The sequence below is a fragment of the Papaver somniferum genome, chromosome 2 (genome assembly GCF_003573695.1).
Source record: "Papaver somniferum cultivar HN1 chromosome 2, ASM357369v1, whole genome shotgun sequence".
Lineage (NCBI taxonomy): Eukaryota > Viridiplantae > Streptophyta > Magnoliopsida > Ranunculales > Papaveraceae > Papaver > Papaver somniferum.
In genome coordinates this window covers 135,335,485-135,363,429 of record NC_039359.1, presented here as the reverse complement: position 1 = coordinate 135,363,429, position 27,945 = coordinate 135,335,485, and the positions used below count along the sequence as shown (strand labels likewise).

Genomic DNA, 27,945 nt, shown 5'->3' with positions numbered 1-27,945 from the left:
GAGTTTAATGTATTTTGAATCTTGGGGATTCTGAGGGAGTGTGAGTATAGGGAGTTTGAGAGAGTTTGGTGTTTTGAGTGTAGGGAGTTTGAGAGACTCTCCCAAAATCTCTACTCTTTTGAGAGATTTGTAATGAGGCAAAAGTACACTGTAAACTCCCTAGAACTCCCCATAACAAACCAACTCCCTAGCATTCTAGTTTTTACCACTAACAGGGAGTTCAAGAGTTTCTTTCAAACTTCCTCACGACTAACGGGGTTTTCTAGAGAATTTGGAAGACTCTTCTAAGCTCTCCTACAACTAACGGGAATTTTGAGAGACTCCTTCGAATTCTCCCATGACTAACGGGTAAAAACTGAACTACACTCCACTCCCCCAACTCTCCCGAAGACTAACCCCCTGGTAGTTTGGATACACGATTTCAAAATGACTTTTAGAAGAAAAAAAAAACTTTTTATGAAGCAAAAACATTTTGCTTCTGATTTTTACCTTTGAATTCTACTCCTGGTATCCTAACATGCTAATATTTTTGCTTCACAAAGAGTTCTTTTTATTTAGTTGGTCCAAGAGAAAGGTTTCTGAGATTCAACTGCCTTGGTTTGTGGGCTTGTGGTTGTGGCCGTGGCCCATGATATGTGGCCCATGATATGTGGCCCATGACATATGGCCAGCTTCACAAAAGGATCAAAGACTCAAAATTCATCAAACACATCAAAAATCCAAGTGGACACAATGGTGCCTAGAAAATTCTTACGACTTATGAGTAAAAACTAGGGCTGCACATGGGACGGGACGGTACGGATTTTTGCCTGGCTCAGTACCTGTACCTCCTTATGGCCGGTACCTGTATTTTGTACTTGTACCTGTACCTGTGAAGTACGGGATGGGACGGAAAATGTACCCGTTTAACCCAGTACGGGACAGGACCGGGTCTTTACCTCTGGCATATGTAAAAAAAAAAAAAAGTCTTGAAAGATCTGACTTTAACCGAGATCTCCCCGCTTGTTGTTTATATGCACATAGCAACACCTACATCGTCAAGGTTTATCGTGCGATGTTTAAATTTGTTGTTAGCTTCAGAATCTTCCTCGTGAAGCAGGTATTAATTGCTGCTCATCCATAGGAATTTGTTATTTTTTTATGTTCCAAGAATCCATACAACGAGATAGAAGCACCATGGTTCGTGGATGACCACTTGATGAAGTACTTCAAAGCACCAATCCCACCCTGGATTTCAGTTGGTACAAAATGTTCATCTGATGCCAAGTGTTGCTAATCTTAACTAAAATTTTTTTGCTCGGTCAAGTAATTCAACTAATCTTAACATTTTCAACTGCGTAGATAGTAGTGCATTATATAAGGGTTGATTCGTGGTGTTCTTCATGCTTGAGTATTGCTATTTCAAGCTTCATGTTTCAAGTTCAATATTTCTACTGAGCTGAATGCATATAAATTTACCAAAGAGGGAGCAATTCTCAGCAAATATCATCCTTTCAATTTGTGTTGCACTACTATCAACGGCCAGGATTTAATCTTAATATTAACGGATACAGATCCTCGGTACTACAGGACGGGACGAGACGGGAACAACCTAGAACCGTTACTTGTACCTACTCTAGGCACGGTACCAATTTTTGGTACTTGTACCTGTCCCATCTGATTGCGGTTCCGGGACGGTACCGGTACGGTTCCGATACGGTTCCATGGGACGGGACGGTTCCTGTGCAGCCCTAGTAAAAACTATGACAATGGACCCCGATCAACGAATCTTAACATCCACAGTTAGCCAGCCATGACTGAATAAAGATTTTCAAAAGAAAAAGAAAGACACCCAGAAAAAGAAAAGCAAAACAATGTGATGAAGAATGATTATGTCCTGTCCAAATGTTTTTAAAACATAATTCATCATTACATTCCTTTTATTTCTCTATACTTTCATTTCAGTGGGAGCATCATGAACATAAAACAACAAGCATTTTCTTGGCTATACACGACCGCAATATATCAATGTCGCCGTCGTTACAAATCATACTGCCACCAAAACAGCGAAACCAAGCAGATTTTAGAGCACCACCACCATCTCCAATAGGAAACAACCGAAAATCAACAACGTTCATATTGCCACAACAAAACCAGACAGATTTTAGAGCACCACCACCATCTCCAATAGGAAACAACGACACAAATCGGAAATCAACGTTCGTAAACGAAAATGAACTGAACGAGTTTCTCGAACGTTCACTTCAAGTTCCTGATCTAGTTTTACCCATTAATCGAGTCTTTCCTAGAGAAATATTATCTACAAAAAAGCCACCAGAAATTGATTACAACTCATTGACTTCTTCAACTCAGTTTGACTCTAAGGTTCTAGAGTCAATTTCAGTTATCGGTTGTTTCCAGTTACTTAACCATGGAATTTCAAACGATCTGATTCAATCGGTTTTGAATGATTCTGTGGGAGTGTTTGGAGTTTCTAAAGAGTATAAATCGATTTTGTCGAGGAATTCGGGAAAACCATACGGGTTCGAGGAGTTCTCCGGTGGTGGCGATGAGGAGACGGAAACGAGTGAAGAGTTCGTTTGGTGTAGAGATTCCGGATTGAATATGCTAATGGAGGTATTCTGGTCTGACGGATATTTAAATTTCAGGTGTGTTTCTTTCTTTTCTCTCTGACATTTTTTTGCTGATATGCCTTTAAAATTAGGAAAAATATCACTTTTTCTGAAACGGAGTCAGTACAATGGAAGTATTACATAAACTGCTAGGTTACTAACTAGCAAAACTCATTTATTTTTCAGCCAAAAATTAGAAAACCTTTCAACAGAGATACAGAAGATTGCAACCAAAATTCTGAGGGTACTATCGGAATCAAATACACTCATTCGTAGAGAGTTGGCCAAGGAAAATACTAATCTGACAGACAAGGATGGTTTGATCTGTTGTATGCATAAGCACTGCAAAAACATTAATCTTGATACTGGAAATGCACGGTTATGTGAGAACTCGCTGAAGTCGGACGTCATACGAATGCTGGTAAAAGGATCTGATTACTCCCATGCGCTGTCTGTTCATGTCTTTGATGCGTCTTCGTCAGACTTTAATCTATATTCCAAGAAAGGATGGGTTTCTTTTTGTCCCAGCAGAAATGCTCTTGTTGTTACCGTTGGAGATCAAATTCAGGTACATTTCAATACCTTTTCTTTCTAGTTGCAATTTGCACTACTTTGCTTGGCACTTCATTAGGATAAGTGATTCTTGCAAGTGTAATGCCTGTTGTAGTGTCAGATATTTTGGATATTAAAGTGCACAAATTTTCATTGCAGGTGAAGCCACTGACCAGATAATTATTCTTGTGCTTTTTTCAGGCATGGAGTGTTGGGCAGTACAAGCATGTAATCGGAAGGCCGCTTTTCCAGCGAAAAGCTGAGAATAGAGTATCAATGGCTTTCCATTACTCCCCTTCAACCATCAGTGCTGCAGAAAAATTCCCATCAACAGAAATAAATAGTATCACTCTTCGACAACAATGTCGTCTAGCTATCTTCTTCATTCTTTTCTACCATTTCATACCCAGCAATTTCAGATTGGGTATTTTCTTCACTCTTTTCTACCATTTCACACTCAGCAATTTCAGTCTGGCCATCTTCTTCACTATTTTCTACCATTTCATACTCGGCAATTTCTGACGTTACTGCTTTTCTTTTGGATGTTCCCGTCATAAATGTATTTGCTCAAGATTTTTTTTTTTTTTTTGGTAATTGATGCAAGCGTTTTTCACCATCATATTTCAACATTGGAATGGAAAATAACATAAAGGAAGTTTCACAAAGCTTAAAGCGTCACCACTTGCCATTATGCACAGAAAATGGAATTCCAAAAGGACCATTTTTGCCTAACTGATCACATAGTATCCGAGCAAAGAAAATGCACAAGGAAATTGCATAATTACATGTTTACATACAAAATATCATGAGCACTGGTCCCTTTACAAATTGTTTTTTCACTTATGAACCTTGAACCTGAACCATGAACCCTGAATCCTATAATTCTTAGCACATTTTTTTGCTCAGTTAGATGAAAAGTTCAGAAAGCACTGATTTAGTGCAAATGATGGGATCTTCGTCAAGCTTTTTGGCATAAAATTCGCAGAGTGCCTGACCAGCAACTTTCCAAGCAAACCCACATCTACCCACACCCTTAATCCTTGCATAATCGTAAACGATATTGTATATAGCAAGTGCTTCGTTGTATATCTCCTCTCTTATCCTTGTACTTTCATTAAGCTCCGGGGCTTCATATAACATCTGCATTTCAAGCAATAATGATAGATGTAATGTAATGCCTAGATTCATAAAGTCGAAATTATCCAGAGATGGTGTAGAAAATGCAAACTCTGACAGAATTACCTGCTTATATTTTTGATTAACTTCTTCGGCATAATCATCTTTTACATCGTCATCCTGATTCAATGCATCAGTCATTTCACTTCTATACTGATCATATCGCTCCTCCCATAATCGCACGCAGGATGTTGGAATTTCTCCTCCATCAAAAGCTGGTAATTTCCTTACTTCTGCATACCACATTTCATAAAAGAAGTACATATCACCTGTCAGTAACTCTAAAACCAGTGGAACATAGAAATTTCGAAAAAAAATTCTCACCATTTGCCTCCAGCCTCTGAGTTGTTTTAAAAGAGGCCACCTTATCAAAAATTAGTCCCAGAATAGATCTTGATTGGTATGAACCCAAGTTCGACTTTTCCAAGTAATGTGGATATTTACCGACTCTTAAATTGCTCGGAACTTCAACCTGTAAAGTAGAGAAGCAGTAGAAAGTATACAGAATTGACATTGAATAAGGTAACTTGGTGCAACTAACATTAACTGCTCCTCAGAACAATCGTCAAATTTAGTTACTCTAAGTAACCTTATAGAATTGAATTCTAAAGCACAAACAGATTTCACTAAATATGGAGAAGAGTTAATATGATTCTACGGAAATTAAAAAGTGAAGAAATAAGCTAACCTTTTTTCCCGTCTTTGGAGCATCTAGTGCGTCGTAATATATGTCAGTAAGCTGAAGCATCTTTTCTTTCATGCATTTCTTCTCCTCAGTACAGTCGTCACTCAAGGTCAATAATCTATCCATATAAGCCAGCCAACAGTCTGCTGCCACACCCATACTGTAACTGCAAGAAGATAAACACCAGTAGTCTGATCGTTACCACTTTAGATACCTTTCACATTATTACAAACACCAACTTGGGAATACACCAAAAAAAAAGAAGATAACTTCAAAAAGGTAACATCTAGCTCAGCAGTAATGCGTATCTAAATGCTCAGCACCTTCCAAGTCCCTGTTCAGTAAATTAAGCATATCTTTATGTGAACCACAATAATTTCCACCAGACGATGTCAACTAACTAAACCAAAAGTGAACTTCCAGAGAGTGCAAACCTTGGATTGAATCTAGTTGTTAAGAACTGCTGGAAAAGTTCATCTTCTAGTTCCCCAGGAGAAAAATCAGTTGGCTTCCGATGGCGTACACTCTTTGCTGTGTATTTTTGTTCCCATGGGCTGCTTGGTTTGAAAGACTCTAGTAACTGCAGAAACTAACATAAGTTAGCACAGGATAAGACTAATACACATAGACGAACCTACAAATTAGTTCACAGCCTTCTCTCTATGTTTTCACTAAGACTCACAACTCTTAAAAAGTTGGGCAAGAGTAACTGCAACATATCTCCACTCCTTTTAACAAGGCTCGACATATACTTCCTTATTTTTACGTTATGTTTTTCCCTAAATTCTTTTCATGTCTCTCCTTTGAACGAATGAAACTACTAATCATGAAATGTACGTAAATTATGAGTATGCAAACCGACCTGTGGATTTCTAGAAACCCAATACATGTCACCGTCGAAGTCGCTATTTGCTATTTCATCAGCCACGGATCGCGGCCCTTTTGTAGGAAAAAATATGGCATATTTTGCATTCCCAACAAAGTTCACCAACTCTTCAATATATGTAGCCTTCATCACATGGACATCCCCAAAATGTAGTCCAGGATTCTTGTATACTAACACATTCCCAGACAGTTGGCCATCTTCACTGAAAATCATTCGGCAAATCAAATAAATTACAATACGGAAAGACATTTTAGCATTGTTTGCACTTCAAATATCAAATCAGGTTTCTGCTTGGTATGCGAAGAGACTTCCCACACTGCTGTTCTGCCAAATGGCATTATAATCCACAATATGTTGTAACTGGTTGGGTTGATCAACTGGAATAGAACTGGTTGCATACAGTGATTACAGCAAATAAAGTTTTTTAAGCTTTTACTACTACTCAATAAGTGAGAGTGCCTCAGGATTTATATGACAACATAATAATAACAGAAATACTTACAGAATCACACAAACTTCATCTCTGTTTAGAATCCCAGTTGGATCTACTGTCCCCATAAGATAGTAGCATTCACTTACAGGAAGCTTTCCACCCATGAGACTCTTTTTTTCCTCATTCATTAGGACTCTCAAACGATCTTGCAAATATGGTTCATCAATAGGAATTCCCGACAAAATCATCCTCGGTACTAGAAAATTGTCCATTTCACTGTACCTCAATGCAACTGCAATTACACTGAGGGTCAAGAAAATCCTACAGCTTAAAAATGGGTGAGGTGGGGTGGGAGATCGCTAATTGATGTGAATCACATCTAGGATTGTTGACCAGAATCCATTTCAAGTCAATTTTGATAAGAGAAAAACCCCACAGCAATCTGATGACTCTTAATAAATTCAATAGTAAACTATCACCTGTCAATGCTGCATGCTTGTTGTAGTGAACATTTTGAGCATCCTCCAGTGCTTTTGTTAAAAGGTTCATAAAGTACTCTTGTGGAACTCCACCATAAGCAAGAAGTGCAAGTAAGTACTTCGATAAACACGAATTCTTTGGTTTATTGCTGGCAAAAAAAAAGGTTAATATTAGAACTGAACAGCTTTTCAATACGAGTGTCAAACATAATGAGTTCGAATCAGGCAAGTTAAGTTATCTATCACATAAGTTAAGAGAAGAGATAATGCACCAGTAGATCTTTTATTTGCTCTATCCAAAGCAAAATGCTAGTGCAAAAAAAAGGCACTGCTGGAGCCTCCTAAGACCAGAAAATAAAAGAAAGGCCTAGACAAAGAGTAAGCAATTTAAAAACTATTGGTAAACCATCCCATTATACAGGGTGAGGCATCACCAAATTGACCAAAGTCATAGAGATAACACAAGCAGTGCTCACCAAAAGAAGGCCCTGCTTGGATATTCAATCCAGATGAAAAGTTTAAATGACTAGAAAAGCCTTCCAAGATGGAACCTCTTTTAGCAAGAAATGCAGCTCAGATGTTCTCTTCGCACAATACATGTACATAGTCAACTGAAAAGAACTTGTCATTAAGGCCCTCGGTCTAAGCTCCCATCATCAACAACAGCTTTTGTAAACTACACGGTTGAACTGCTAAGTAGAGCATCCCCAAATCTGAGACCAGTTAAACTCTCTGCGGACCGTAATTAGGTAACCTCTTGAACTACTATCTCTAGCCTAGATAACAAAATTGGTGCAGATCCTCATCTATTATTGACTACTTTCAATGACCTCCCACGTCGGTTTGTCCAATAACACCATCTCCTCCCAGAGAAGTCAACACCCTTAGATCAACCTGCACCATGTTCATTGTTCCCTTCAACCTACGTGAGCTCACATAGATATTATTTGAAATCAAGGCATACGCAATACACCTCAACCAATTCACTGTTCATTATTTGTTCTCAAACACAGATTTGTTCCTGCAGTGGCATAGCTCAGATATAAAGGCTGAGGAAAATCACTAAAAAACCCGGCATACACCATAGCCATCGGTGGATAAATCAGTGATCAGTTCAAGTACAATCACCTTGAAGTTTTGATACGATAAATTTAATCGAACAGAGGCAATTGGAGAATGGCATGGGCACAAACTGTAATAAGTAATAACTAAATATTGGTCAAGGACAAAAGCTTATCCATGTTATTTTTCATATAAGTAGCCTTGAAGTTTTGTTTGTTTGCTTTTCTTTGACTTATAAGGTACAAAGAACTAACTTACTCTTTCTTCTTCTTATTTTCTATCAACTACTTCAGTTCTGATAATGACGATTATATCCTAATTTCTACTGTTCTACACTGCAGGTAAACGTCAACAGACTTAACCTTCGGTTATAAATAGCTACCGCAAACAAAAACATTATCACAAAACCACTACATTTACCTTAATTAAAAAGCTAGAACCAGGTTATACCTTGTCGTTACGATCTCCAAAGAATTAGCACTCACAGCATTTACAAGTTTTGGGTCACTTTCAACTTTTATCATCGACGGTCTTATTTGTATTGTATCGAATGGCAGCTGCAAATATGAACAGGAAACATTAATGACTCTGTTGGACTTCCACTGACAAAAAAAAAATCTGACGGTATTTTATTAAGAAAGTTTGGGAGGTTTTGAGAGGTATTTAAGGGTTTTAAGAAGAATGGTTCTATTCAACCCAGGAAATTTTTTAGGGTGACCTATCAGTGAGTTTCTGTTGGTTTTGACTGCCTTATTACACTGTATCATAGACCGGCAGAGATTAATGTAACAATGGCTAGAAGAGATGTCAAAGAACTTGCAGAGATTACTGGAGAAAATGCACTCAAGAGTGGTAAACCACCAATTTCTTTGAATTTTCCGTTTAACAATTTGGAGTCTACTTACAAAGCTTTCATAGTACTTTCTCAGAGATGGCTGGATGAGAGTTCACTCCTCTAAGTGATGCATCAATTAGAGGAGAAAAGATGGTTCATTTTATAGGTTTGAACCCCAACCCTGACAACTAAAGCCCCAAGGGTTGGGATTGGGGAATGACTAGACGATCCTGAATCCTACTGGAAGAAGCAAAATGTACCCATAACCCCATTCATCAAAAAAAAAAAAAAAAAGCAAAGAACAGAATATAACCCAAACACATTAAGTACCTTCTTGTTGACGAGCAAGGTTCCCTTGGCCGCAGCACCATCATAGAATAACCGGCACTGGGTAAGCAAAGGCTAGACATGAAAATGAAAAATAAAATTAGAACAAATTTTTTAACCAGAGACTAAAAGGGTAAGAATAAAAAAGAGAGCGGAAAGCAGAAACAACTGTACCGGATCCCCAGTGTAAGACCTTATTGACTTGTCATCTGAAGGTTTTTCCTCTGCTGCATTTCGATCTAGAACTCTCTAGAGGGTAAAACATTCAACTATGAGCATCATTTTATCATGCGAAAGATTAAATACAAGATATTCATGCATTATGGAGCTTTAGCGATACCAGACTCACAGAAAACACAAATATCTGAGAGTAATCTTTACCTTGAGGTTTCATACGCAACCCCCCAGCCATAACAAAATGAAATTTTACAACTGAAATTGTTAGGTTGATTAACATACCTTATCGCCATCAAGACTAGTGTACTTCCCTTTTCTAACATTCCTCTGACATAGTAAAGCCAAATCTTCAGAGATAAACCCTGTCCCGTCCGTGTGGATCAAAATGTCCCCATCTTGATTGCGCACGGTATTACCATTCTGGTCCTATAATTCAAAAATAAGATGGTATGATGTTAAGGCCTTAAGAGATGGGCAACATAATATATCATTCTAAGGTGGGTGTAGGAATATATCAAGACTGACAATGACTGTTTCCTACTCAAACAATAATAAGCAGAAGTTACCTACCAAGCAAGGTTGATCTTTAATTATTTCAATATTAACAGATGCAAAATCCAGTTGTATCTTGGTGGTCTTAGACAAAATGAGAGATAACCTGCATTATGCACTTTAAGGTTAGTTTCAAAACAGATTGTTAATTACGTCGAATTGTGATGATGAATTGCAACGACTATCCAACCTGGGCATATACTTAGGCATGCTGGAAATATTGTGTATATGCATAAAATGAGACCGTGCTTCAGAAACAGATTTATCGTGTAAGCCACTAGACTCCAAGCAGACAAAGTAACACTTGACAGATGAAGCAAAGGAACTTGTTTGCGTTTGTTTCTTCTTTTGCTCTTTGCCCCCATCTTTAAAAACTGATACAAGAATCCATGAAGCAAAAGGAATATTAGATCATTTTTTCATTGTTAAAATCAGACAAGAGCGGCAAAGCAACACAAACATAAGTGTTATAACATAATTACTGGAAAACGTATGAGAAAAGAACAAACGGCACCCCCAGGGTTGTAAACAGACTACTTCCTCTAAAAGTTTGAAGTTTTTGAGAGGGTATGTCTGGCAAGAGTTCGTGGGTCTAATAACAAGGAGCGGACTCATTCTGTGCTACCTCTTTCTGTTTTTGCTGCCAACATTGATCAGTATGGGTACATGCTAAAAGTTCTATGGATCTAATAGAATACTCAGATCTTGATCCTAAGGTTTATTTTAAACTGTTACTAGTGCATTTCATTCATCTTAACTCTATCTACTTAACAGGAGTTGGAACAAAACAAAGCCTTCCATTTCAATCATCCAAAGATCAATAGTGCAGAATTTAAATTGTTAAAGAAATGAGATGAAAACCATATACGGCAAAGATCATTGAAACAATGGCTAGAAGAGATGTCAAACAACATGCAGAGGTTACTGGGGATGATGCACTCAGGAACAGGCAGAGATTACTGGAGAACTGACAAACATAGATTTCTTAGAATTCGTCAATTTAACTATTGATGAGTTCATTCCAACTGTTGTTGTTGGAATCTACTACAAAGCTTTCATAGTACATATGCGATGACTGGATGATAGTTCACTCATCTAAGTGATGCCATCAAGTAGAGAGGAAAAGAGAGTCAATCTTATAGGTTCTGTTATACATTACTGGTAATACCCCAAATCTTAAATCCTCTTCTATGTTTATTTATTAGGATTCCAGTAGTTGTACATCACATTTACTGTGGCATGTGGAAATAGAGCTTATATTATAATGTAATGCACGTTGACTACACTCACACATGGTCAGATATATCCACATTCCAGAGCTCGAAAAGCTTCATAGAACCTATAGATCCATTTTGGGATGCATCCCTTTCAAGAAGAATAGAGGAGGAGAGGAAAAAGCAAGACCAATTCTACCACAGATCAGATGCATTAAGAGTTAACTCACCAAAAAACTGGAAGCGGCGCAAACCCACAAGAATTCCCTCTTTTCCTATCCTGTGATACACAGGACTTGAACTACAATCTCGATCCCCCTCATTTCCAGAAAACTTCACCAGCAATACATTATCGTCCCCTAATACCCTGTGTAGATGGGTCGCGTCTCTTTGAAGATAAGGACCCTGAGCATTAACAAAAATCACATGTATAAGATGCAAACCCAGAAGCAAAATTGAACAGAAGAAACACATTTGCTAGCTCAAAAAACTTAGTGACTTTTACAAGGACAAAGGATGGAATACAAGAGAACATAGGAAAATAAACACAAGCTTATATCTTAGAGAAGAATTACAAACCTTAAACGTGTAACTCCCATCAGGTTCCACATAACAATGGTACACAAAAGTTTTCTCAGAATCCCAATCAAGTTTCTGCAAAACAGTTCAAGCCAAATAGAATCGCCTCAAAAACATAACACAATAACAAACATGAATCTATCTCTATGACATCTGCATTTAGTAGGCAAAAACTAAAGTTTGCTTATGGCAAATATAAATTTGACTATTCATGCGCTGGCTTAAGATACATGAAGCCAAAAATTGTAGGAGGTGATGGTTCAGGAAGTTTTCTAGGGTGGAAGGTCCAACACTATAATATGGAACAGAAAGATCTCTAAAATTGACCGGTTTCAATTCCCAAGAACTGGCAGTGATTAGATAAAACAGAAGATCTCCAGAATTGCATGGTTTCGGATTTTCAGGAAGGGGCAGAGATAACTCTGAACCCTCAGATTCATCGATTTAAAAGCAACATAATTGCTGTCAGAGATAACTGACAAGTCAACTCTTAAGATAAATTATTAAGCACACAAACTTTATCACAACTCAACTTGCAGCTGAAATTAGCAGACTTTTTCATAAGTAGGAAAAATGAAGTCATTTTGGCAAGATTCAGATATAACTACTAACTATGCAAGACTAAGAAAACTCATTAAATGCTGCTATTGAGATCAAACATTTGACAAATGATTAAAGACGAAAGTACCTTTGTTCTATCTGTTTGCTTAACATATTGATCATCCCCCAAAATTGTCCTAAGCCTGGTTTCAAAATGACCCATATGTAAGCTTTTCATCCTCCGAATTTCATCCACACTAATGAAATCCTCCAATTTATATTCCCTGCAGAAGAATGAACCCCTAAAATGTTACCAAAACACACACACACAACAACAACAACAAAACTTCATATGAAACAGTACCATCAAAGATCTACTTACTTTCCACAACAACTTAGAATCAAAAACATCTTCTTAAACTCCAGTTCCCCCAAAGCTAATAGATGTGGATCATTACATGTCAATCTCTTCATCTTCCCAGTACTTGAATATTCCGAGTTAATCATTTGATTACTCGGCTGATCAACATTCATCATCCTCTTGTTTTTCTCTTTATCTGGATCCTCCAAGCTCATACGTTGAGTTACAGCATCATCTACCAATAAAATCAAACCAAACCAAAACTAACTTCAGCATTCAGACAAAATTAGGGAAAAATTGAACCAGAAAGCACTGTACTCAAAAATTAGGGTTTAATAAATCAATCACCTCTTGGAGAATTAGAAACTGAACAATCAAATTTCTTCAACTCACTACAATCAACACCCTCTTGATTCACAGATTCATCACTTTGAGTGAGCAATTTGTGATTTATAGAAGAGGTAAGAGTTGGATTTTTCCTCCGAAGTAATTTCGAAGATTCTTCTTCTTCATCTACTTCTTCGATCAAAGCGAGACCAGTTTTTCCAGCTTGTTTATTATCATTTAATGATAACGATTGATCTTTACAGAAACTTTTGATCAATTCTTCAACTGGAAATGATTGATCAAATACCAAATGTTGTTTACAGAATTTCTTTAGAATTTCTTCTACATTTTCACGATTATGATGATGAGAAGAAGAAATTTGCTTGAAGGAAGAAGAAGAAGAGCCAGCATTCTCCATTTTCTTCGTTGAAGACTCTGAAAGTCAAGAGACTTATGTTCCCGCTCTTTGTATCTACTACCGTTAGACTTTGATAATAATACAGGGGGTGCATATTGCGCCTTCGGCATAAATTAGTGATATGCAACAAATTTTGAAATTTTGAAAATGGTGGTGCCACGTGTTTTGTAAGTGACCGAGAAAAGGGATGCGCGAGCTAATGCAGAACGTACAGAAAGAACTGTTTTTGAAAGGTTTCCAAATTGGTGTACAATTGTACGGGAGGAAGTGACAGTTCGGGTTAGTTAGCGTATAAAAGAAGCCTAGGGGTAATTTAGGAATATTATATAATCTTTGTTCTCATTTGAGTAAGAGAATAAAGAGAGGGAAAATAAAACGTAGGGTAAAAATATGAACGCGTGATTGGGATATCAAAACTAATTGGGAGTAAAAATATGAACGCACGATTGGGTATATCAAAACTAATTGGGATTGAAGCTTATAATTAAAGACTCTCTTTCATCATGAAAGAGACTGAGTCGTACACATCCTTTCAACCCCATAATTCATCCGTCAAAACCGCTTTTATTGGTCAAAACCACTAAATCTCATAGAATATCACCATTAATCCTCCCAACTTTTTCTTATCAGATCATCTTTTTCTCTTGATTTCTCGTATTTTTTCTACTCTCTTCCTTTAATCTCTTTACTTTCGTTTCTACTTTCTCCAAGTTTTGTGTCTCTGTAAGATTTCTCATCTTTATCCATGTGAAAAGTCTCTGTTTTTTTGATCGTTTGATTTATCATCTCTATCTCAGTGAAAACCCTTTTGATTTCTCATGGAGGAAGAGTTGATGTGCCAGTTGCTTAATCAACTAGAGAAAAATCTTAGTTCTCGAGAACCCTTTGTCAATCACCTTCTCAAAATCAACGCTATTTGTGATCATGCAAAAGGATTTGTGACCTCAAGTACAACGATTCATGAATTAAATAACCTTGTCGAAGAAAGTCATGTTTCTCTCTTTACCTGTGTTGTTGAAGATTCAGAGAGTTGTAACACTTTTTCGGTGACTGAAATCAAACCTACTTACAATTTACATCAGACATACCCGATTAATCTTAATTGTGCCGATGAGAAGAATCAAGTCAAGTATTGGGCTGGAAAGGTGAAGGGTTGGTTCAAGTCAATAGTCGGAAGCGTAAACACTCTCCAGTACGCTCTGTTTGAAATCTACCTATTTGTCCAAGCTTTTTTCCTCTTCTGTTTTTTGGAGGTAGGGTTGTTTAGTCAAATGTCAAATCGCCTGGATTTGGATGCTAATCGTCAAAACCCATCTGTTATTTCTTTTTGTGATCAAGCTGAACGATGTATACCCCCATGTAATCTGAATCAAGGAGTTGATAATTTGGTTGATGAAGACTTTGGATCTCTCTGTGATAACTTGGAGGGTTGCAATATCTCCTATGAACATCCAAAAATTGCTTCGATTACTCATTGCAGCAGTCTGTCAACATATGCTTCTTAAAACATAGAAAGTTATAATCATCTTCCGGAAACTGGTATCAATGATCTCGATCACCTAATTTTGGGAGAAGTCGGCAACGAGTCTTCACGGGTCAACACGAATTTTGTTCAGAATCGAAGGTTGGGTCAAGCCATTATCTATCCTGGTCAAAGCCAATGGATAGGTTTCACTACTCTTTTCAATTCTCGGAGCGGTATTCCGACTAGAAAGGTCCTTGGGGAGAGTGAGTTAATATCTGATGATCGGAATATCTATCTGTCCTACGAGCTTGACGGAAGTATTCAACTAAGGTATTCCAGCAACCCTTTGCAGAACTATCACATGTTTTTTGGAATCTCATCTGACAAAATAGTCACTTATGTTTGTTGTTTTCTTCACGAGATCTTTAATGTGGCTTGGTCTTCTACACAAATGAAGATTTTATTGGATTATTATCTCTTTTTCCTCCAGCAAAATTTTTCTCTTTCTCACGTCATTATCTGGTCTGTTGTTGAGATAAATTATATAATTGCATTTGTCATCTTATGGTACTTGCTCGTGATATCCTGTATGCTCTCCCTACTTTATCATAAAGGTAGCACTCATAGTAGTTATGTCGTGACTTCTGTGTGTACAACTCTGAGACAAGTTCAACTAGACTTCTATTTATTTGTGCTTGATGCTATGGAGAGGATTTGTCAATTGTTGGGGATAATGTTATTGAAGCCTAGGTGCATAACATATTTTTATGAGGTGGATAATTATTACTGGATTGTTGGGAAGTCTATTGCTTCGAAAACTACACAATCTCAACTTGTTTCTTTCTTGATTGAACCGCGTGATAAGGGTTTGAACACTCAATCTCCTGACAAAAATGAGGTTATCTATAGACAAATTAAACTCGATTTCTACCAGTTCTATCGAGAATGGAAGTGCTTTAGCAGTCTGGCTCTTAGAATGAATGATAAAATTTGCATCATTGTTACATTGGAGGGTGAAGTTAGTTTATGGTTCTCTCTTCGTGACTCCTTATTCAGATGCTTGAACGAACTTTACTACTGGCTAGTTATGCCTTTTGGGTATAGATATGGTGTGCGCCCCTGTGGGAAAGATAAAGTAAATGAGCAACATGGTGTAGATTGTTATTGCATGGATCAAATTATGTGTACTTTCAGGGCTTTCCACGAACTAGAAATCATAAAGGTTAATACTTCAAGGCAGATCAAACTAGATTTATATTTGTTCTCTCGGGATTTGAATGGTTTAACTTCCCTTGTTCTTCTCGAGCGTGAAACTGATTGTTTGGCATCATTTGAAGATGAGTTTGCTTGTTGGGACCTGTTTTCCATGGGTGATTATAGTTTTTCTAGGAGCTGTGGTCATTCTACACCTTTGGGGACTTGGAATGGAAATTCCTATATATGGCAAGGGTATAAGGAGATTTCTATTATTAGGTCCAGTTAGCCTGGTTGGATGTCTATGTGGATTCTTTTCGTGACTTGGCAGGATTTGGAGGATTTTTTAGCTATGTTCTTCCCCTACAATCAGTCTGGTATCTTAAATACTTGTGATTGTTTACAAGATTTCAGTTTGCACTTCTATTTGATATACCTCGACGTTAGACCTTTAAGCCATTTTACTCTGTCGGCGAAGGCTTGGGAAGTAAGTACATATATCTGGTATAAGTGTAGATTCATTCTGTTGATGGTCACAAGGGGATTGCTTGGATGAGGAATGAGTATGTGTTTGAAGATCTTCGTGGTTTCTTACTTAGATACCTGTTCGGTGCTAATTGCAATGTTGTGGTTCTATCATTAATTTCTCTTGGGGCTGATTATGTTGCCGATGTTTATGTTCTTAGCTCCAATTCTTCGGATTTACAGCATTATTTATATCATTCTTCTGCTGAGAAGCGTGACACTATTCCTTTAAGCCAAAACTCTTCGGAGGGATTGGGAGCGGTATGTTGTGCGTCGTTTCCTCTGTGGTGTGCAAGTTCTTGTTATCCTCAAGTCGGCCCGACATTTACCTATCTTGATAGAATTATCGCGTGGTTTGATTTGTTCTCCTACAGTTGGTTTGTAGTGCTGACAACTAGTTTGGTCGTGGATGAAGCCCCTTTATCCTTTTATGATGTTCTCTTTTGCTTAGTAGTCATCTGGAGTAGTAGTATCTTTCTTTTAATTTTCCTTTGTCGTCTTTTATATTTTATTATGTTCTTCCTTCCCTTTGGCATGCCTATCTGTACCAGTCTTGTTCTCCTGTTTGGCTGTCTTCCTTTTTGAAGGTCTTTGATTATTAAAAAACAAAAGAAAAAAAAAAGAAACTAATTGGGGGATAGAGGAAAAGGAAAAAAACTGGATCCAAACTCTAATTATTTTTTTAATTCCTAATCTACCCCTCACTAATCAGGTTTAGTGTTTAATTATACTTAGGAAAATCATAAGATTATTTGATAAATGATTAGTGTATTATTTAGTTTTGGGTGAGGTGAGAGTTGAAGGAAGGAAAAAAATTTGAGAGGGAAGTTTTTTTTGATGAAAATGGTGGATGATAGTGAAAAGAGAATTTGCTAAAGAATCTTTAGCTCAACTTAAAAAAAAAGTTTTTTCTTTGAATTTTCCACTTTTTTCTCTGAAAAAGCTCGGTGCCGGCATAGAAGAAGTATGAATACCATGCCGGCATATGTTGGAAATTTTCATAAATGTTTGTCTCTACGCAGAATTTTCATAAATGTCGTGGGGGTCTAGGGGGCAACGCCCCCTAGCAGAGTGCGAGACAGCGTCTCGTAGAAAAAAAATTCTACGAGAAAATTGGATTTCAGTCCGTTTTGAAATTTTTTTCTGGTTTTCAGTCCACTGCCGGCACAGTTAGTTAATTCTCGAGCATGCCGGTACAGCTACCAGCATGGTATGTTGCTTGAATTTCTTTGGCGACACATGATGCAAAGTATCCAGAAACTTGAAAAAAAAATTCACTTAAGTACCGGCATTGATAGATTTCTATCGAGCATGCCGGCACTTAGTTACGGCATTGAATGTTAGTTACAAAGCATGCCGGCACCATTTTCCGGCATGGTCTTCATCACTACCGGCATGGTCTTCATCACTTCCGGCATGGTCTTCATCACTTTCGGCATGGTATTCATCACTTCCGGCATGGTTTTCATCACTTCCGGCATGGTCTTCATCACTTTCGAATGTAAAAAAAAAAGAATCGATTTCAAATTGAGGAGCCGGCAGAGAAGGAGAAGACAATTTGAAAGGAAGTGGAGAAAATTTAGAATTTGAAAGGGAGTGGGGAATATTTAGGTTTCAAAGCCCTAACCCTAAAAGAGATTAATAAGAGGTGAAGATGGAAATGGGGATATGATTTTGTTTTTTGATTTTTATTTTGAAGGAAGGGTATTTTAGTATTTTTGCCCCCCAAAAACACCCCTTAACAAACACTATTGGTTGGGGAAATAATTCATATCCCTTAGCAAACAATATTTTGATTTTTGAGTCGGTCACTCTCCTATCAGTAAATTTTTTTAACCATCAAACAGATAACCTAATCATTAAACCTGTTGTCAGTAATTTTTACCCATTACACTGTCAGTCAAAACAAACTAATCACTTTCTATCGGTAGTCATGTTAACATTATCGGTGATTAAAGAAAGTATATTACATATACCTAATTTTGATCGGCAGTGCTATTCGGTTACCGCTTTTCTCCCTATCCAACGTGGGAAGCTGAGATGGAAAGAAAATAATAAAAACAGGGAAGAGACAAGAGGGTAAAGGACTACTTCACTCAATTTATCTCTCTATTCGTCCTAGTACTTTTTTTCCTCTGCAACTAATGTTGTTGTATCTTTCCTCTTTCTCATTTCTCCCTATTCTCTCCACCTGTAACAATGAGCTTACCAAAAAAAAATAATTGATTCTACTATAAATACACTAAACTTGGTTATAGTCAAAAAAAAAAAATATTGATGCAAGTTTTAATTCTTAATCAATTTAGGTCATAGCTCTACTTTATTTCAGCATAAAAAATAATAGATCTGAAAACCAAACTTGATGGATTCAATAGAAATTAAGATTATCCAAGTTCTATTTGACTGATATGATTAGAGAATATCATATAGGGATTTTGGGTTGATGTAAACAAGGTAACAATATAACAAGTACAATACAAATTCATTTGATGTTGAAAATTGAGAATCAAGATCATGGATAGGCTTAATAAGATCATATTATGGTAATTTGGTCATCAGTTCATAATGATATTGGTTTTTAAAAATTTGATCAATAATTTGATTTTGGTGCTGGATCTTGTTTCAATCAAGTTTAACTTGTTGGCTCTGAAATTTTACATCTCTAATGGGATGGAAAGAGGAATCACATAGCATGAAAGTAGGCCGATAATAAAAATCATGAAGTTTACAATGGAGATTGTATCAATTTAAATACATATACATATACATATATATTTGACCGATTAACAATTTCATGCTGTGGTGAGAAATTTTATCACCATTAACCATCCAAGAGGGGAAAAAAGAAAGAAGAAAGAGGAGGAAGTTACGGTAAGAAGTGAGAAAAGTCGGTATGATTTTGTGCACCTCAGCTTGCCACATTGGATAGGGAGGAGAGTAGGGAGGACCGAGGAGAATGGGGCGTGGAATAGCATTTCCAAATTTTGATGTCCAACAAATATATCCTTATATAACAATAATATATCTCAATCATTTAAAAACCTCAATTTAAATATAGATTATCTTAATATCCTCACTCATATAATATTAGTATTATTTTTTTTCAAAATACAATAAATTTCTCTCTACGCTTCAGCGCCGCCACCGCCACCAGCACCACCGCTCAACAGCCACCACCTACCAACCGCCGCCACCACCACCACCACAATTTCCGCTGGTACGCAGCCGGCACCAGTCCACCACCGCCACCGTCGCTGCCAGTGTCAACAACCAAAGTTGATGCCCAAAACAAAAGTCAGAAAGTAAAAAAATAATATGGTGTCAACAACCAAAATTGACATCATAATATGGTGTCAATAACCGAATTGATCCCAAAAATAAAACTACAAAAATAAGAAAAAAAATAATATGATGTAAACAACCGAAGTTGATCCAAAAATAAAAATCAGAAAAAAAGAGAAAATAAGAAAAGAATATGCCACAATATAAGGACCTTGAATTTTGTAAGAACCTGCACGAGATACTACATTGAGTAACATCGAGAGGACCACAATATAATACGATTTATATTTAGAAACTATTTTAAATAACGCCCGGAGGACAGTAATAACAACCAACCCTATACAAGTGGTTGGAACGCATATAAGTAGCAAATCTTCAAAACTAGCATCTTGACCACTTACCAAGTTGACCTCATATTTTCTAGTTATTCCAGCTAATATGTTAACTTCAGGACGAGTAAGTACATGAATCAACATTAATCAACAATTGACATACAGATTCTCAAGTTTTACTTCATAATGAGAAGAGAGAATATATACAATGTTCTGATACAAATATTGATATGCGGTAGAATACAATTTTAATATAAATTTTGCCATCGACATGCAGAAAAAGAGTGATAAAACAAAAAACAAAAATAGTTCATACCACACCAGGGTGTACTATGGTGTAATAAGCGATGAAAATCCAGTCAAAAGAACACCACGCAGCACCTACTACCCTTTACTATAAATGGATAAAGTGTACATCTAAGCTAAAAAAAGACGGGAAAAAAGGCACTGCTTGGGCCACTAATAACCACCTGAAATAAGCCAAGGCCACTATCAAATCAAAAAATGAATAATTGTAACCATCCGTCCATTCACTGATACTATTCCTACTTAGCCATTGTATCGTCCGTTAGTGTGGGGTTTTCAACGGGGATCGCAGCGGTAATCCAGTAGCAAATTTTTGGGACGTCATCCATCCCTGGATTACTCCTGCATGAACACGCTTAACTGCAGGTTTTTTTGCCAACTCTGTCTCTAAAAAGGCCACGATTTCTAGGAAATGACAAACCATTACCTATATTCTAATTTGCGAACCACTCCCGAAATCGGTGTATTACAATATATACCATCACCTTAGATTGGAGTCTTCATCTGTTAAAGCACTGCTCGGTCGAACTCGCAAGCGTTGCTATCTCAAGCTTGTCGTCAAGTTTAGTTTCCAAAACTATAAGTCTTGGTTTCTAGTCTACTTATAGCTAAGTCTCGGATTAGGATAGAAAGTGTAGTTGAGCATTAGACTTAATGACGTTCATCGATTGAAGACGAAGAACTACTAAAAGGAGCTTGTGGAACTTCATCAGCAAAAGGTATGTGGAGACTTAAACTCATCTATCACTCAAAAGTCTACTCTATCTCCTATTTGAGACAAAAGTAATATATCTATATAGACTTCAATTATACACATTTGATATTTCGAGTTGAATTTAACTCGCTTACATATTTCTCAAAATATGTGTTAGTAAGCTTTCGCTTTAACCAAGTTCATCTTATATTCTTGACGAAAGTCAAAAGATGATCATGTGAAAATCGCCTGGTAACATCTTACATGATTTGTGTGAGACAGTCATTTGATGTAGACTCGGAATGTTTCGTATTGATCATTCGATCACTTGAAAATTGCTTTGAAGCTAATAGTTTGTGTGAGACAGCCATTGTCGTCTTCCGAGAATGTTTCAATGGTTGAAATGTGAGTTTAGAACAATTGGATATAAGCACAGTATGTGTACTTGCATATGTGTAATCCAAGTCCGGGAACCATGGTATGCATACCCGTATGCGTACTGATTGGTTTAGTCAAGGTCCGGGAACTCAGTACCATACCGGTACGCGTACTGGCGTGAGGTTCAAGTTCCGGGACTTTACCAAGTTTGTGGTATGCGTACCAGTTCATGTACTGGTGAATCCAAACTTATTCCGGCCACTAAGGTATGCGTATCCGTCTGCATACTTGAGTGGGTTATGTTCTAAAATCGTTTTTTTCATGAACTAATACATTTATATATTAAGGAATGCAATCTTTTTCAAATCGTGGCTATAATTTTCATGACATGATTAGAGTGAATCAAAATCGATTTTGCTTCAATTGTGTATTATATACTTCTATGAGAATATAAACAATTGAACAACTCTAGAACTAGTTTCATTTGAGTCATTTGAACTAGTTATGGTCAAGATGAATATGGTTGATATGAAAGTGTTCATATGGCTAACTTCGGTTAACTATTGTTGAGCCAACAAAGGTGTACACGTTTAGGTATGTTACTCATATCTAAATGAAGTCACTTTTCATTTGTGTGTAACAAGCTAATTTCGATCTAACGGTTGAAAGATATAAGGTTGAGTCTAATCAGGTTTTCAGCTAACGATGAGTATTGAATGCTTTGTTACCAAGGTAACATTGATTGCAAACCCTGATTTGAAGACTATATAAAGGAGATCTCCAGCAACTGGGAAACCCAATCCCCACACCTCTTGTTTGATACTAGTTGCGACTAGAGTCGATTCTCCTTTAACCTTAGGTTTTTTCCAAAACCCTGTAGGTTAACGACTTGAACACTTCATTGGGATTGTGAATCCAGACCCAACTATTTTCTCCGTAGTTGCGTGTTCTGATCTTGTTGTTTTCTATCGTGATTGAGTACTATCTTCTCTAAGATTTGATCGAGATTTAATCTCTGATGGGCAAGATAAAAATTAGTCACAAACATCTTCGTCTCATCGTTTGTGATTCAACAATATCTTGTTTCGCTACCATACGATTAAGATTATTGTGAGGTGATTGATATTTATATGATGTTCTTCTGGAATATAAATCTGGTATATCAATTGGTTCTTGTTCACCTTGATTTATCAAAATACGGAAAAAAACTCATAGGTTTATCTGCGGGAGAAAGATTTATCTATTCAATATACTTTTCTGTGTGCGACAGATTAGTTTATCAAGTCTTTGACTTTGGGTCGTAGCAACTCTTAGTTGTGGGTGAGATCAGCTAAGGAAATCAAGTGCATAGATTCCTGCTGGGATTCAGAGGCGTAAGGAGCGCAATTGTACCTTGATCAGTGTGAGATTGGTTGGGGATCAACTACATTCAATCCGAAGTTAACTTGGAGTGGGCTAGTGTTTGTAGTGGCTTAATACAGTGTGGTCTTCAAATCTGGACTAGGTCCTGAGGTTTTGCTGCATTTGCGGTTTCCTCATTAACAAAACTTCTGGTGTCTGTGTTATTTCTTTTCTGCATTATATTTGTTTTTATAACTAAAATATCACAGGTTGTGCGTAAGTTCAATCAATTGTGAATCCAACCTTTGGTTGTTGATTAAATTGATTGATACTTGTGGTTTTTGATATCGACCAAGTTGTTTCTTATATTAATCAGTCTCACGAATTTCTAGCTATCTGTTTGATTTGCTAATTACATTAAGAAACTGAGATATAACTCTTTGATATACTTTTCTTAAGATTGAGTCTGACTGTCTAATTGATTCTCTTGAAAGTATATTGGAGTTAGTCCATACAGATTGCTAAGCGAAATACTGGGTGTGGTTGTTAGACCCCAGCTTTTTTAATTGGTATCAAAGCAGGCAAACATGCTTAAGACCTCATAAGTCTGTGTTTGTAGTGATCTGACTCTATGGAAAAAAGTGTTATATCTATAAACGTACCACCAGTCTTCGATAGCTTGAATTACTTATGGTGGAGAATTGTTATGTGTGCTTTTCTTCAAGCGCAATATTTTCAATCATGGGTTTATGTTGTTAATGGCTATTTTCCTCTGGTAGTTACAGTAGGCGATGTAACTGTCGAGATTCTTGCTACAAAGAAAAATTCTGACGGGTTGAATGCAATGATCCATGCCATTACCCCAGATCTTCAACACCATGTGACTACGTGCACTCAGTCTAAAGATGCGTGGGATATCTTAGAAACCGTATTTGAAGGGAATACCTGTTAAAAAGAAGCTAAGCTTAAAAACCTAAATTCTGATTGGGAAAACCTTCGTATGGCAGATGACGATTCATTTGATGAGTTTAATCACAAAGTGTCTGAAATTGTTAATGCATCTTTTGTGTTGGGTAAGACTATTCCTGAAAAGGACATTGTCATGAAAATTCTCAAATCATTGCCATCTAGATATGATTCTAAGAAACATGCCATCGTTGAAGGAAATAACCTTGATGCACTTTCCAGAAACACTTTTTGGGAAGTTAAAGATCTCTCTGATCATGAGCATGTATCCAAATCTGGAAAGGATATTGCTTTCAAAGCACAAAAGAACACTAAATTACTTGATAAAAGTAAAAGTGTTGGCATCTCTGAAGATGATCCTTTTGAGTCTGATTCATCAGATGAAGATCTTGACAAGTCAGTCTCCTTGATCACAAGACAGTTTAAAGATATTCTTTTGAAAATAAGCAAACTGTTCACTAAAGATAAACCTACGTCATCAGCTAAGCCTCATAATCGTGTTCCTCCTAAACAGGGATACTGACGACAGTGATTACGAGGATATGTGACATTGCTTCAAGTGTAAAGGTTTTGGTCATTTTGCAAATGAGTGTCCAAATCGTAGAAAATACACTGGAAACAAAGGTCTTGGTGAAACTCTTGATGAAATGTCTGATCACTATGATTCTAATGAAGACGAAAAATCAAGTGTTGCACTCCTCTATGAAAATATTGATTTTAAAAATTGTAGCAATACGTTCATCAAGCTCGATATTCTTCCGGGAGAAACTTCAACCACCTTGGAGGATAAAATCGATTTCTCTTCTACTCGAAATTCTGTGTCTAATTTTTCAGGTTCTACCTTTTGTCTAGCAGCCTGCACAACCATGACGTCTGAACCATCCTCCATATTGACATGTTATTATTGTACTCTAAAGGGTCATGAACTCTCCAAATGTTTTAAGTACAAACATAAGATAAGATATGTCAACAAGCTTCAACGAAGAGAAAATCGGTTAGCAAACAAGCTCAAACTTGTTCAGAAGTCGTCTGAGGAATATAATCTTATCTCTTCCCTGAATAAGTTAATTTTCAAAGAAAAAAATAGACCACTAGAGAAAAGAATATGGTTTAAACAGTCTGTGAAACAGGGTTCTAAGAATTCCATTCAAGAAGGTTATGGTGGACAAATTATCGTTCACCCCAGCACAACTTGAATGTGTTGGTTTTGTATCTTGTCTCATGTGCATGATTCAAAAGAGACAATGGGTTGCATACTTCAGGCTTTAGGAAAAGAGAAAAAGAACTTTTCATGTTTTGTTTCTTCTTTTTGGTCTTATTTTCACCGATTTGGAATTCTTTCATCTTTTCATATCTAATTGATATTGAAAGGATTTTACTCTGTTTGATCAATAAAAGAGGGTTACAATCGACAATTTTGCCTTCTTTAAGGTTGTGAGTTGTGCATACGTGAATCCTTTAGTGTATAAAGGTTCCATAACCCTACATTCCTTTTTTCCTTCTCTAAAAAACTCTTTTTATCACAAGACTTCTTGTTGAGTCTGATTTGTGAATTCCTCCCACAATATCATACTTGTATGGAGAATCCAAGCATTATGTCTTCTGGGGAAAAAGATGTTAATATGATTATTAAGCCATCAATCATGAAGGAAAAAGATAAATCTCCTTTTTCGTCAACTTTGAAAAGAAAAAGAAAGAATGTGAGGAAACCAAGAGTTGTTCCTTCAAATCTTCAGAAGTTTTCTGGTGTTCTTGAAGAGTTGAAACAAGAAAGGAGATTCAACAAATAAAGGCTATTGTGTTGAAGACTCTCGAAATTCAGAAGGCCCTGGTTCAGCATCAGTCTAGAAGGTTTGATGGAATGGACTCCTTTCTTCATGAACCTTATGTTCCAATAGTTGTTGACGACAAGGAGTTCAGGGACGATAAAGAATTTTTTAGAGGTATTAATGTCTAGGAAACTTCTTATGAGAATTTATTCTTGTGTTTTAAGAAGGATGACTAGGGTTTGGAATAACCATAATTGTGAGTACACATAGCTATTTCCAACGATTTTCATCTTGCAATGTTTTAAATTTATTTATTTAAATTCTAAAGGTGAAATTTGGAAGATGATTTTGCAGTATTAATCTTTATGGTTTTATATATTGCAACTTTTTATGGGATATGTGTGTTTGCGTTTGTGAACTATGATTTTCCCATATTTGTTAAAAGTTAAGTCTATCATATGTCATTATGCAAATATTGATAAAAGATTGAATGAACTTTTGACAACAAAAGTTAAGCCTATTATGTCATTATGCAAATATTGATGGAAGATGGGATGAACTTTTGTCTACAAAGATTAAGTCTATTACATGTCTCTATGCAAACATTGATGAAAAATAGAATGAATCTTTGAATATTCCGCAGTATTGGTCTTTCACTGATCCACATCGTTGTGTAAATACCATGTGGCTCCGTAAGTTCTCTTATGTGAGCATTTCCGATTAAATTAATCATGGGTTCTCTTGTGGTTAATTTAATTGGGTATTTTGGATACAAATTCATGTTTAATGCATTTTGTTAATGTCCAAAGAAATCTTTATTTTCTTGTAAAAGTAAGGTTGCTCTTATTGTTCTTTCGAGAATGACATTTTATGGGGGAGAGTCCTTAATTGAACTTGTGCTCAATTGCCAAATATTTGTGTGAAGTACGGCTATGGAATATTGTATGAGCTTTCTTGTATCTTTATTAACTCCTTGATGAATGCATTTAGTTTTGGCTATATGATTGCATCTAAACAAAGTTGATATGTTCTCTTTTGGTCATGAAGTATCTCTATGGAAATGTCATTAGGATCCCACTAGTTTTCGTACCTTTGACAATTTATATTGAGAAAACGAGGGAGAATTAATGTGTAGTTCACACTACAAATATATATCGTTTACGGATCGCTACGTAAGGGAGGGTGGTTTTCATGTGAGAGGAATTATTGACTAAGGGGGAGTGATACATATCACCATATTATTGTTGTCAAAGTTGTGATACAATTGGACTTTGATGTTGTGTAATAATACTATGACACTATATAACAATGATTGAGAGCTACTGTTTTCTCATTCTTATGGCTACGGATCTTCAACAACTATGATGCTGAGTTGAACACATTCAGAATCACTGGAGTACTTGGAAGTGACGAAGATTTCGAGTAATGTTGAAGAACCAAGGAAATTAAGCATTTAGATTGAGAGCTAAAAAGTTTAATTATTTTGTAATCCATATGTATTGATAGTTTTGTCACTAAAATTGACAAAGGGAGAGATTGTTATAGCACTGCTTGGTCGAACTCGCAAGCGTTGCTATCTCAATCTTGTTGTCAAGTTTAGTTGCCAAAACTATAAGTCTTGATTTAGCTAAGTCTAGGATTAAGATAGAAAGTGTAGTTGAGCATTAGACTTCACGAAGTTCATCGATTGAAGACGAAGAAATACTAAGGGGAGCTTGTGGAACTTCCTCAACAAAAGGAATGTAGAGACTTGAACTCATCTATCACTCAAAAGTCTATCTACTCTATCTCCTATTTGAGACAATATTCGTATAGCTATATAGACTTCAATTATACACATTTGATATTTCGAGCTGAGTTTAACTCGCTTACATATTTCTCGAAATATGTGTTGGTAAGCTTTCGCCTTAACCAAGTTCATCTTGAAAAAACGGGGGTCTAACAACACCACCCAATATTTCGCTTAGCAATCTGTATGGACTAACTTCTAAACACTTTCTAGAGAATCAACTAGACAATCATACTCAATCTAGGTAAAAGTATCTCAAGGAGTTAATATCTCTCTCTTGTTTTGATTTACTCAAGCTAATAGAAATCAGCGAGTCTTTAATCAAACACAAGGAATAACTTGGACGGTACCAAAGACCAATGTCCAAGGATCAGTCAATGTTAATCAACAACCAAAGGTTGGATTATACTAATTGATGATCTAACGCACAACCTGTATTATTTCAATTATAAAGATAAAACAATATAATGCGGAAATTGAAATAACACAAACACCAGAAATTTTGTTAACGAGGAAACTGCAAATGCAGAAAAACCCCGGGACCTAGTCCAGATTGAACACACTGTATTAAGCCGCTACAGACACTAGCCTACTCCAAGCTAACTTAGGACTGGACTGTAGTTGAACCCCAATCAGTCTCCCACTGATCCAAGGTACAGTTGTACTCCCTACGCCTCTGATCCCAGCAG

General features: G+C 36.7%; 2 protein-coding genes across 2 annotated transcripts; one reads left to right on the top strand and one right to left on the bottom strand.

The window, feature by feature from the left end:
* Nucleotides 1-1,944: 1,944 nt before the first annotated feature.
* On the top strand, nucleotides 1,945-3,777 carry LOC113349195 (gibberellin 2-beta-dioxygenase 3-like). The gene is made up of 3 exons (XM_026593127.1): nucleotides 1,945-2,648; nucleotides 2,799-3,180; nucleotides 3,366-3,777. The coding sequence occupies exons 1-3, from the start codon at nucleotides 2,008-2,010 to the stop codon at nucleotides 3,684-3,686; spliced, it is 1,344 nt and encodes a 447-aa protein (XP_026448912.1). The 5' UTR covers nucleotides 1,945-2,007; the 3' UTR covers nucleotides 3,687-3,777.
* Nucleotides 3,778-3,837: 60 nt separating this feature from the next.
* On the bottom strand, nucleotides 3,838-13,203 carry LOC113349194 (probable RNA-dependent RNA polymerase 5). Its single transcript, XM_026593126.1, has 19 exons — nucleotides 12,819-13,203; nucleotides 12,492-12,705; nucleotides 12,258-12,393; nucleotides 11,570-11,644; nucleotides 11,221-11,395; nucleotides 9,967-10,150; nucleotides 9,795-9,882; nucleotides 9,507-9,650; nucleotides 9,222-9,296; nucleotides 9,051-9,122; nucleotides 8,336-8,442; nucleotides 6,824-6,972; nucleotides 6,414-6,636; nucleotides 5,888-6,113; nucleotides 5,460-5,605; nucleotides 5,029-5,191; nucleotides 4,665-4,812; nucleotides 4,407-4,573; nucleotides 3,838-4,304 (listed from the first exon to the last, which is right to left on the bottom strand). Exons 2-19 carry the CDS (start codon nucleotides 12,683-12,685, stop codon nucleotides 4,071-4,073), a joined length of 2,706 nt encoding a protein of 901 aa, XP_026448911.1. The 5' UTR covers nucleotides 12,686-12,705; nucleotides 12,819-13,203; the 3' UTR covers nucleotides 3,838-4,070.
* Between the last annotated feature and the right edge of the window lie 14,742 nt (nucleotides 13,204-27,945).

Excerpts from the sequence above, each read along its gene's own strand:
- LOC113349195 (XM_026593127.1), top strand. The coding sequence starts at position 2,008 with ATGTCGCCGTCGTTACAAATCATACTGCCACCAAAACAGCGAAACCAA. Across the intron at positions 2,649-2,798 it reads GACGGATATTTAAATTTCAG|CCAAAAATTAGAAAACCTTT; the intron begins GTGTGTTTCTTT and ends TTTATTTTTCAG. Across the intron at positions 3,181-3,365 it reads CCGTTGGAGATCAAATTCAG|GCATGGAGTGTTGGGCAGTA; the intron begins GTACATTTCAAT and ends TGCTTTTTTCAG.
- LOC113349194 (XM_026593126.1), bottom strand. The coding sequence starts at position 12,685 with ATGAGCTTGGAGGATCCAGATAAAGAGAAAAACAAGAGGATGATGAAT. Across the intron at positions 6,637-6,823 it reads CAAGCATGCAGCATTGACAG|TTGCATTGAGGTACAGTGAA; the intron begins GTGATAGTTTAC and ends GTGTAATTGCAG. Across the intron at positions 5,606-5,887 it reads GGGTTTCTAGAAATCCACAG|TTACTAGAGTCTTTCAAACC; the intron begins GTCGGTTTGCAT and ends TAGTTTCTGCAG.